A 12,624-nucleotide genomic window follows, 5' to 3' on the forward strand; every position below is an offset into this window, starting at 1 on the left:
ATAAATAGCACAGGAATGACCAAATGCTTTTTAAGTTCTCAGGTTGGCTGAAGCGTAAATCAACATAAAATTTCCATCCCCACTGCCCCCAACAATCTGAACTTAATGAAACAAGACATTCTAGAATTGCAACCAAAAGGTATACCAAGAATTTAGAAAGTACTTTTTAATAAAAATGTTTATAAAATTAGCTTATTTCTATAAGGGATTAAATCCTTTGGTTTCTCACATACTATTAATCACTTTTTTTTTTTTTTAACCATATAGCCTAGTCCATATTTTAGTTTCCATCCAACCAAAATAAAGAAAAACCCATCCTTGATCATCCTAGTCTTAAACGATCTTCTGGATTTCTTCTGCAATTATGTCAGCATAATGCTTTTGACCTTTATCCAAGCACTCCATATATTATGGTGTTTACTATTGTTTTAAGCTGTTATTTTGTCTTTACATAGTTACTTAATATGTCTTTATACTTTCCTTCCAAAACAAGACTTTTAGCTTTTTAAAGAACTTGTTATTTCTGGTCCTCCACTGCTATTTGATATGATAGATACCACACAGTGCCATACAGCTAACAAAACAGAAACATGGGTCCCCGTTACCCTCTTGTTCTTAGCTTTTTAACCTGAATTTTTCATTTCTGACCTATTCAAAAATTCTTGTCCCTATACTTTATTGTTGCATCTTGCCCACAGAGCTATACTGCTGCTTAATAGCTCAGAGCCAGACTACCACTTTCTAGTTTTATGACTTGTGATCATGAAATATTCTTGAGAGTAATGTGCACGCATACACACACACACTCTCTCTCTCTCTCTCTCTCTCTCTCACACACACACACACACACACACACAATCCTTAGACTAGTGCCTGGAATCATCATTTCAATTTCGAGGTCTTTGAAATTAGTGCTTCCTCTAGGTCTGACCTCTGGTTTTCCTTCTGGGCCAGTTGCTCATCATTTATATTATGAGTAAAAACTTTTACATTCTGAGTAAAAGCTTCAGTTGGTATGACCCATCTCAAAAATGATACCTAACTTACAGACCTTCAGTGATAGTATAGCCATCAAGTGTGTCAATTCTGAACTGCCATAATCTATGACTCAAAACGGACACTTCGATTTTGTTGATCTGTCCTTGATTTGAATCAATTCTTACCACCATCTAAATTTTAGGAACTTTAATATAGTGCACCAATGGAGAAAAGTCATCGGAATATTTAAGAAAAAGTTAAAACCTTTCAGTGAAGAATAAAGCAAATTGTCATTGTGATCATTTAAGAAGTGACTGAGTAGTTATTTAAATGAATAAATTACTACACAGATAAACATTTTTAGACACTAAATGACCCCAACACAAGTATTTACACTTACTGTATTTTGATTTAGAAATTTTGTTTTTCTTTAAACAGAATGCTATCCCCCAAACAGCTGAAGGTCACATTAATTACTGTACCTAATTAGTTCTTATGTGTACATACATAAATTGTCATTTTAATTCTAAGTTGGAACATATGTTATTTCCTGAAAGAGATACAATGGGCTTTGATGTAAGCATTAAGCTGTATCTATAATATCTTTTCAATTACTCAGCTGCTGAATGGAAATGATCACTAGTGATCTGCCTCACCAGAAACCACATTTGTTCATGTGTCAACAAATTTTTTCAAGGTTATGCTTATGCAATTGACTATGGCAAAATAAGGAAGAGGATCAAGAAGACTGTTAAAATATAAAGTGGAGGGGCACCTGGGTGGCTCAGTGGGTTAAGCTGCTGCCTTCGACTCGGGTCATGATCTCAGGGTCCTGGAATCGAGTCCTGCATAGGGCTCTCTGCTCGGCAGGACGCCTGCTTCCCTTCCTCTCTCTCTGCCTGCCTCTCTGCCTACTTATCCTACTTGTGATTTCTCTCTGTCAAATAAATAAATAAAATCTTTGAAAAAAAAAGAGATTTTAAAATATAAAGTGGAGAATGGCAATAAATTTTATTTTAAGGTATACTGTATGAAATAAGTTTTCAAAGATTTTAAGATGTAAAAAAAGGAAATAATTTTTTAAGAGCACATCTGTATAAGATAAAACACTTTTTAAAACCTATTCACCTCATTGGTTTCACTAATCCCTTCTGAATTAAGTTTTTTATTCTTTAAATTTAGAGAGGACAAATTTATTACCCAGTGAAATATCAATTGGCAAAATGATTTGCACTAGCTATTTCCAAATCTAAATGTCTTTCTATGTATTTGTTATCATACCATTTGAAATGGATGAAATTTTAAAAATTTGATAGGTAAATTTTTTTTGTGGGTTAACCTGAAATACAGGTAGTATGGAGTAGGTTTAATTCCCTTTGGCATCAAAAAATGAAGTATGAATGAAAGGACAACAAGTACATGTGAGGGGTTATTGATTTTAATATGCCTTGTTCAGATAAAAGCATTTTCTTGTATGAGACCTAAACCAAAAGTTTTAAGGGCAGATACTTCTTGCCTAGGCAATATACAGCCTGCCCCAGAATGAGTATGAGTGAGTTAATTAGGCAATTAATTAGAATGAAAATGAGGCAGAAGGCTGGGGAATGCCAGAAAGTGTCATTTTCCATACTAATGCACAAATAATATATAAAAGACCTAGTATGATGTAACTTATTTATGCCAAGATTTCAAAACCCCTCGAAAGATTTATCAGTTGTCAGGGAAAATGTTAAAAATAGTGCTGATAGATTTTAGAACTATAGAGACATCGGAGATCAGACGGTGCAACTTCCATATTATTAAAAGGAGAAAAGTAAGGCACCATAACATATTTAAATAACTGTCTTGAGATCATGTTTAATTCAAATAACTGTAGAACTGATCACAAAGTTTATTTTGGCCAAATACTACCTTTTAATAATTAGTTTGAGATGCAAATACTCAAGAATATGTAGCAAAACTGGATTGAAAGAGTCCTTTTAAAATTAAGAAATTCTGACAATGCCTTGACCACAAAAACTTTGAAGTGAAGATAACTGCTCCTTAGTTTTCTCTAAAGATCTAAATTAAAAGGATCCTCTAAAGTGAAGATTATTTTCCTGGAGGTGATTTAGAAAACACAGGCCATAATTCTGGTTCTTAAGAGGAAAAAATAATAATCTTTTATTACATTTGGACAAGATTTTATTTTTTAGGAATCACTGCTTGGCTGTGAGTAGTTGTTGCTTGCTGAATATTATTCACACTTCCTCCCTCATAGCAAGCTCATGTGTAACAGTCTTAACTTGTGGGATGGGTTGGAACACTCCATTCTAGTCCAAGGTCCATAGGTCATTAGAAACCACAAATTTCTCCTCCCTAGGGAAGTGTCAAGGGATGTGGTCTTTCCTATATCATTTTTCTATAATCTCCTTTAGTCTAAAATACAGTTTATGCCAATCATCACCAGATTTAATATATTATAATAATACCTTACGTGGTAATTAATACTGACAGAAAAATCTTTCCCAGATTGGCACCTATGGAATTTCAACTGTCTAGTTACAATGAGGCATAATAAAAGAATACACATTTCAAAGGTCTGATAGGAAGAAATTTTCCCCACGAGATGATTTTGATGGTCTAGAATAGGAGTTGATAAGCTTTTCCCTAAAAGGGTCAGAAAATAAATATTTTGCATTATATGGTCCTGACAGGATCTCAAACTGGCCTGCTGCTGCATCACGAAACCAGCTAAAAAATTATACATAAGTGAATGGGTATGGCTGCACGTTTCAATAAAACTTTATTTACAAAAACAAGTAGTAAACCAGATTTGAACCACGGGTTACAGTTTGCAACCTCTTACGCAGAATTGATAATGATTCAAGAGAGTTTGGACCAAAATTTAAATTTTAATAAAATAACAGTTATGGCCTTCCCAGTGAAAATCACTACACTTGAAGATACCCAGTTGACCTGCCTTTTGCCTCAGACAAATTAAATATATTTTAAAATCTTTTCAGCTTTTCCTATTTACCTCTTCTTTTGATTGTACAAATTATAATGAAAATTTCTAGATTTATTAAAAAATTAGACAATTTCGGGGCACCTTGGTGACTCAGTTGGTTAAGCATCTGACTCTTGATTTCAGCTCAGGTCATGATCTCAGGGTGGTGAGATGGAGACTCAGATGGGGCTCCACGCTGAGCAGGGAGCATGCTTGAGATCCTCTCACTCCTTCTGCCCTTCCCTGGGCACGTGCACACGTGTGTGCTCACTCTTTCAAATAAATAAATCTTTGAATAAAACAGACAACTTTTATCAACTAAGGGAACACTTATAAGAGTTTGAGGCTACAAAACAGCAGCCTTTCAATTCTATGCTAACTATGAATGCAATATAATAATTATTTTTTCTGGACTTAACTAGATAGATTTTACAGGATTAAAAAAAATCCCTACTACTTAGAATACTTAAAAGAAAGTCATTTTTATCATTGGACAGATCCATTATTAATCTGAATTATTTTCCTGGTTGATCATTTAAAAAGCTCTTCTTGTTTGCATATTTTGATTCCATACTAATTTTTGGTTATTATTATGAATTGGACTAAAAATTAAGTACGATGTATCCACCTTAATAAATAATTTAGTATGCAATTTCAGTGTAAATTATAATTCACTTAATTAGTGCATGTATAGGTAGCCCCTTTGTCCTACCAAAGATGTTTAGACCAGATGAATAGTATTTATAAAATTTGATGATATCTCTATTGATTTAAGGAAAACTGGTAAATGGCATTTAAAAGTAAAACATTTTCTCATTATAATTCTAATTCTTGTGTAATTTTAGTTCTAATTCTTGGTATAATTTTAATACCTAAAAGGACTGGCTAACTGATTAAAAACTTATTGACTTCAGACACAAAGAAAAAGCAACAATATCCACTATGGTTATATAGGATTCTCCTACATCTTATACTGTAGGACAAGTTATTTGAAAAGTTAAGCATTTGGATTTTTCATTCTGTATTTCACTATCTTTTAAAAGTAAAGACTAAATGGAAAGATGTAGGGAAAAGAGTCTTCATTTCAACCTTTCAGAGAATTTGGTAAGGGTAAGATGATGTCAAAGGAAAAATTGTTTAGGACAAAAGACATATAAAGACAGGAACTAACACAATATTAGACTTCTTCCTTCAAAGATTTCTGAAAACTTCAAAAGGGGAAGATTACTTCACAGACTGGAATGTAAGCCCAGTTGGAACTAAGGTCTATAGGGCTTTTGAGGTGTCTAATGCTAAAAATCTCAAGTTGACTCTCTAGTTAAAAAAAGCTGGAGAGGAGAAAGGAAAATTTTTGTTCTGGAAAAGTGTTCTTCTCTGATGCAAATAGAAATCCATCTTACAAAGGAAGAAGTAGAGATGAGTTGCCCTAATTTAGTCTTTTGGAAAGAGACAAGAAGATTATGAATTTGCTAAAAAACTTTTGTTTCTTCTATGACTTTATAAGCTATGAGATATCTTATTTTTTGTGAAAAATTTCCAAGCCCAAAGATATTCATACAAATTAACTTGAAATACTGAAATCCAGTTTTGGAAAGAAGAAGAGTATAGAGAATCTGAATTTTTAAAAAGTTATATAAAAAAGAGGACTAGTCATTAGTTGGTGCTCCATTTCAGATATTTTACCCATTTTCCTTTTTTATAGGTTTTCTGTTTGAAGAGATGGAAACATTCAAATATTAAAAGTATTCCACAATGTGTTATAAAAACAACTCCCAAATCCCTAAGTGGAAGTAATAAACTTCCTACTACCATACTGATTAAATCAGTTCTAATCTTCTGTGACTCTAGTAATAAGAATAAACTTTTAGAATCACACTGTAAACTTCAGAAGAAAGAGAATGCCAAATATTAATCTGAAAAGCACATTTCTCATTAGCAAAGGAGTGTCTGGGTTTTTTTTTTCCTTCATAATGCAGTGAAAATGATAAAAATCATAGCACATATTACTGAGTCCTTATGTAAGTTGTTCTATTTTATTATATGTTTATTACTAGGGACAATTCTGTAAGGAGGTACTGCATTTATTCCCCTTACCACATACAGGATCAAGCATAAGGAAGTTGAACTTTGGTACAAACAGAATCAAATGTCCTCATTTTGTTGTTATTTAACAAATGTTTCTACATGTGAGAACTGGTTTATCTAATACAAATGAATACTAATTCTTTAATAGGGTTTGTAAGAACACACAGATTAAATTGGCAAAGTTCATTGTCAATCTTCTTCAAGAGTTAATTTGCTCACATAGGGACCAGATAACTCCTTTTAGGCATTTCTTGCTCTCATCTTAAACATTTCTTATGGCAGCCACGTGACCCTTTTTGATGGGAAAGTAATAGAATTTTCAATTTTTTTAAGAAAAATCTTCCATTTTGATAAAAAATACTACTCTAAAATAAAGTTATGAATGGGTTTGCTTGGTTCTATAATCTCTTGTTCCCATTTAGAGCGCAAGTAAAGATTGGTCATATATTATTAAGAAAACCTGATAGAAAAGGATACACCCACAAGACATCCTGAATTTATTTGAAGTCTGTGTTCTTTCACTACTACAATTGCTGCAGATATGTGGAAAGCATCTATGCATGACTAGTTTTAAACCAGACTATTGAAAATAAGAATTTTGGGGAGGCATATGGAAATAGCAATTTTCTGGGAATATATTACTTCCTAAAAAGTCAACTATTTTTGGCCCATAGTTTTCTCTTCAGAAGGTGAGGCACCTATCGGAAATGTATTTGGGTGAAACTGCTTTTAAAAACACCTGGAAAACATGCACAAAAATTTAATCCCATACAAAATGCATCTATGAGTGGATAATTCACCTGGAAAGCTTAATTAGCAATTTTTACTCAGCTGGCAAATTCTCCTTGTTGAAACTAATGGTAGCTATTGAAGGGGAAGAATGTTCTTTTTATCATATCAAATTTGACTTCAAATTAACGGTGTGGAATTAAGTTGGTGTCACGTGCTTTTACTGTACTCTTAGCCTTATACTTAACTGCTAACTGAAGGGCAATCTTACATTTTCTATTTAGTTTGCCATTTGACCACCAATTGAGTGTAGATATCATGTGTCAGATTTCCTCATACCCACAGTTTCATGCTTTATATTTTTATTATATATTACACAACACACATGGTAAATGCTAATGTTTATATTACACATTTATACCTATTATTATATTTTATATCATCCTTAAATATGTTACTTCTGTAATATATTTAATGTTATACCAAACGTAGATAAAAGATAAAACATTATGTATAAGAAAATTTATCCTATAACTTACCATGTTCCGTATTAGAATATGCTTATTACAGAGATTACATTAAACATCTACGTGTTTCTTTTTTTTTTTTTTCCAATTTATTTATTTTCAGAAAAACAGTATTCATTATTTTTTCACCACACCCAGTGCTCCATGCAAGCTGTGCCCTCTATAATACCCACCACCTGGTACCCCAACCTCCCACCCCCCCCGCCACTTCAAACCCCTCAGACTGTTTTTCAGAGTCCATAGTCTCTCATGGTTCATCTCCCCTTCCAATTTACCCAAAAGCACATACCCTCCCCAATGTCCATAACCTTCCCCCCTTCTCCCAACCCCCCTCCCCCCAGCAACCCACATTTTGTTTCGTGAGATTAAGAGTCACTTATGGTTTGTCTCCCTCCCTATCCGTCTCATCTACGTGTTTCTTATCTTGGGTATTACTTAAGATGAAAGATTTGTTGAAAAGACTACAAATCAAGTTTCACCCACTATTTTCAGCCACTGCTCAAACCTATACCTTAATAAGACCACGCTGCAGCGAAGTGACATTTATTTTGTAAACTTCAATATGTATTCTGAATTCTTTGAAATATATTCTGAATTATGTTACTGAAATGGAACTATGACAGAAGCAGCTTAATTTGCTAACTGTGCTGGAAACTACTAGAACCACAGTAGTGTTAACATAAAAGGCCTAAAGGGAGTATGTAAATTTCAACAACTAGTGTAAAAAATTAACAAACTTATGGCAAAAAAAATTAAAAAAACCTAAAAATCTAAAACTGCCTATTTTCTTCACAAGATAATTATGCTGGAAATGCTATAGGTCATTTCTAGGAGTCTAGCAAGAAGTTATTCAGTGTTGCTTTTTGTTGACAGATGGAATTTATGTTCAAAGATATCAGAATATATAATTATATCAGAAAAAGAATCTTGGAGATTCTTAAATTAGATGACAAAGGACATTTTAACTATTTTAAAATGTCATGTTACTGCGTGAAAGTCAAAGTTTCAGTTTATGGAAGCACAAAGTAAAACCCTTCAGGGAGTACTTACTCTTTTCTGTTCTTTCACATACTCTATCAATTCGTCTCTTGTTCTCTTCACTGCCTCTTCCACAGCCTTTTCACTTCGCTTTTGCTCTTCTATTATTGCTGCCCTAACAGTTTCCTGTTTGTGGGAGGAAGGAAAAAAGTCAGGGAGGTATGCATTAGGACATGTTTGTGTCCATTTCATATAAACTTCAAACTCTTCTGCCATGAGTTCAGTTCATTCCAAAGTGTATCTTTAAACAGGAATGAGAATTTGCAAAATCTTTTAGGATGTTAGAGATTCCACAGAATTCATTTTTCTAAACTGAGTGAAAGGGAAAAGGAATGGAATAAGCCATTTATTGCAGGGAGCGCCTGACAGACTCCAATGGCTTCCTTACCAACCTTTCATTTGATGTTTACATGATTGATTGCCTTCCTGTACTTTGCACTATCCACATAAGACTTCCAACTTGTGTTTATTCTTCCAAGAACACCCTAATGCTCTAGCTGTTCTATTCACGTTTAATTTTCCCATCATACAGTAATCAAGTGTGGTCTGGGTGAAGATTTACAGCTAGTTTGGTCCTTCTGCCAGGTTAAGATGTTGAGAGCTGGACACCATGAATAAGAGGTAAAATTTCCACCCTGTGTGCTAATATTTGACATGAGGAATCTGGGGAGAAAAGTGGTTCTTCCTCTTTTACTGAAATTGTAATCAAGTACCTCAGAGATTTCAGAATTTTAGATAAGGAGAGAAAAAAAGGCTAAAATTCTGAAAAACAAGTACAACGCTTTTCAGAAAGTATACTTTCTGCTAACATAGCATATCATGGATTGGATGAATGCCATGAAATACACTTCTTTAACTTGCACTTATCTATATAGGCAGCATCCTTCTTTTCAAGCGAAAAGAAAATGCCTTGAAATTTTGTGGGAGTATTTGCTTCATTCTGTTAGTCTTGAGGACCCCTTACTTTGTAGTGAATGCTTATTTTCATTTGTTTTTTTTTTCCCAATTATTTTAGATATATGCATATAACCCAGGAAATATGAAATAACATAAAGAATTTCCTGTTGTGGATACATTTACTGCAGAAAATTTGAAAATGCAGAAAATTATGAACACAAAACAATAGACACACATCATCACACTTGGGTATAAAGAAGGTGGGGCTCAAACTGTACATATTATTTTCTAACTGGTATTTTACACTTAAAATATATTTTGAATACTTTTACCCATGATACATTCCTTCATAATATGATTTACATTCCATTGCATGGATATGCAAGAATTTATTTTATCAGTACTTATTCATGTGTGTTATGGTTGTTTTTAATAAAATAAAGCAGAGCTAAGCATCCATATATGTATTTTTGTGGTGCATGTTAGATATTTCTGTAGATGATTTCAAGAAGTAGAATCATTTTGGCCAAAGTATGTAATTTTTGAGTTCTCTTGTAGTTTCTGACCTTTTGTACACATTTTTGTTCAATAAGCAGTCCATGGAAGTGACTGTTTTCTTACATCCTAGATTATATTTAGTCCCATTAGTGTGTTGTTGTTGTTGTTTTAAAAGATTTTATTTATTTATTTTGAGAGAGAGAGAGACATAGCAAGGAAGGGAACACAAGCAGGGGGAGTGGGAGAGGGAGAAGCAGGTTTCCTGCCTAGCAAGGAGCCCGATGCGGGTCTCGATCCCAGTACCCTGGCATCATGACCTGAGCCAAAGGCAGACACTTAATGACTCAGCCACCCAGGTGCCCCAGAGTCCCATTAGTTCTTTAAACCTTCACTTATTTAAGGGAGAATGACATCTAAATTTATTTTACATTTTAAAAAGATTATTATCTGGTATTCAGCATGTCTCATAGAAATATTAGGAACATACATATCATCTTTTATCATCTGCCTGATCATATCTCCTCATTCCACTTCAATACTGGTATGTTCTTAAGTTTTTTTGGGTTCATTTATTAAAAGAGACAACGAAGTCACAAATCTGCTAATTCCTATAATGGCAGTAACTTTGAAAAATGGTTACCGTTTTATCTTCAATCACTGAATATATTAAGCTTTAGTTCCACTGATAAAATAATAGAGTACTGTTGTTCCCTTATTTGTAAAGATTAAAGTTGAAAACCTATGAAGACAAAAATGAGAACCAATAACATTATTTAAACTAAAATCAACTACTGTTAGAATTCTTACTGGTTTCACACGAATTTGAACTTTGAAAATTTTCCTGTTTTGGAAAGGCAAAATATATTACTAAGCCCCTGAAATATAACCCATTAGTAGTACTAGAGTAGAGAGGGGATAAATTAAAAGTATAAAAATATTCACATCAGGTCAGGTTTTGCCAATAGTTGAGTTATAAAATCCTTAGCTTTCAGAGCTTCTGGAATTTTAGAACTGCATATAAGAACTGTAGACCTGGATTATTTGAATGTAAAAGATAAATCTATGTCACATTAAATATCAACCAGAATTTCTATGTAGCAAGGGTCATACCAGTAAATGCGACCAGACTTGTTTGAAAGCAAAAACCTCAATTTAAACAAAAGGGATATATACAGAAAAAACATGAAGAATTAGCTAATCTGTTCTTTCATTGGCTTTTGGGGGGTATAGAGTTTATTATCCGCTCAATCCACATTTTTGAGGATCCTCCTTGCTTTCTGAGCTGATAAAAAACCATTTTCAAAAAATCTTCCTTAATTCAACTCTCCTCTCCAGTTGAAAATTCGGTGACAGTCAAGGTTGTGAAATCCATCCTTAAAAAATACTTGCCAATAAATACATTCCTCTGACTATAATATAAAAATAAAGGTTAAGCCATCCATTTTTTTTATCTATCATTTTTTTAAAATTTTTTATTTTTTATAAACATATATTTTTATCCCCAGGGGTACAGATCTGTGAATCGCCAGGTTTACACACTTCACAGCACTCACCAAAGCACATACCCTCCCCAATGTCCATAACCCTACCCTCCTTCTCCCAACCCCCCTCCCCCCAGCAACCCTCAGTTTGTTTTGTGAGATTAAGAGTCACTTATGGTTTGTCTCCCTCCCAATCCCATCTCGTTTCATTGATTCTTCTCCTACCCACTTAAGCCCCCATGTTGCATCACCACTTCCTCATATCAGGGAGATCATATGATAGTTGTCTTTCTCCGCTTGACTTATTTCGCTAAGCATGATACGCTCTAGTTCCATCCACGTTGTCGCAAATGGCAAGATATCATTTCTTTTGATGGCTGCATAGTATTCCATTGTGTATATATACCACTTCTTCTTTATCCATTCATCTGTTCATGGACATCTAGGTTCTTTCCATAGTTTGGCTATTGTGGACATTGCTGCTATAAACATTCGGGTGAACGTGTCCCTTCGGATCACTACGTTTGTATCTTTAGGGTAAATACCCAGTAGTGCGATTGCTGGGTCATAGGGCAGTTCTATTTTCATCATTTTGAGGAACCTCCATGCTGTTTTCCAGAGTGGTTGCACCAGCTTGCATTCCCACCAACAGTGTAGGAGGGTTCCCCTTTCTCCGCATCCTCGCCAGCATCTGTCATTTCCTGACTTGTTGATTTTAGCCATTCTGACTGGTGTGAGGTGATATCTCATTGTGGTTTTGATTTGTATTTCCCTGATGCCGAGTGATATGGAGCACTTTTTCATGTGTCTGTTGGCCATCTGGATGTCTTCTTTGCAGAAATGTCTGTTCATGTCCTCTGCCCATTTCTTGATTGGATTATTTGTTCTTTGGGTGTTGAGTTTGCTAAGTTCTTTATAGATTTTGGACACTAGTCCTTTATCTGATATGTCGTTTGCAAATATCTTCTCCCATTCTGTCAGTTGTCTTTTGGTTTTGTTAACTGTTTCCTTTGCTGTGCAAAAGCTTTTGATCTTGATGAAATCCCAAGAGTTCATTTTTGCCCTTGCTTCCCTTAGGAAGATGTGGCTGCGGCTGAGGTCGAAGAGGTTGCTGCCTGTGTTCTCCTCAAGGATTTTGATGGGTTCCTTTCTCACATTGAGGTCCTTCATCCATTTTGAGTCTATTTTTGTGTGTGGTGTAAGGAAATGGTCCAATTTCATTTTTCTGCTTGTGGCTGTCCAATTTTCCCAACACCATTTATTGAAGAGGCTGTCTTTTTCCCATTGGACATTCTTTCCTGCTTTGTCAAAGATTAGTTGACCATAGAGTTGAGGGTCTATTTCTGGGCTCTCTATTCTGTTCCATTGATCTATGTGTCTGTTTTTGTGCCAGTACCATGCT

General features: G+C 34.4%; 1 protein-coding gene across 2 annotated transcripts in view; it reads right to left on the reverse strand.

The window, feature by feature from the left end:
• CCDC91 (coiled-coil domain containing 91) overlaps window positions 1-12,624 on the reverse strand; it is a 347,220-nt gene that overhangs the window by 54,715 nt on the left and 279,881 nt on the right. For both annotated transcript variants that reach the window (XM_044226465.1, XM_044226466.1), the window contains one exon: window positions 8,359-8,472. In XM_044226465.1, the coding sequence (XP_044082400.1) occupies window positions 8,359-8,472 (114 nt within the window). The remainder of the gene's footprint in view (window positions 1-8,358; window positions 8,473-12,624) is intronic.

Source organism: Neovison vison, chromosome 12, assembly GCF_020171115.1.
Source record: "Neovison vison isolate M4711 chromosome 12, ASM_NN_V1, whole genome shotgun sequence".
Classification (NCBI taxonomy): Eukaryota; Metazoa; Chordata; class Mammalia; order Carnivora; family Mustelidae; genus Neogale; species Neogale vison.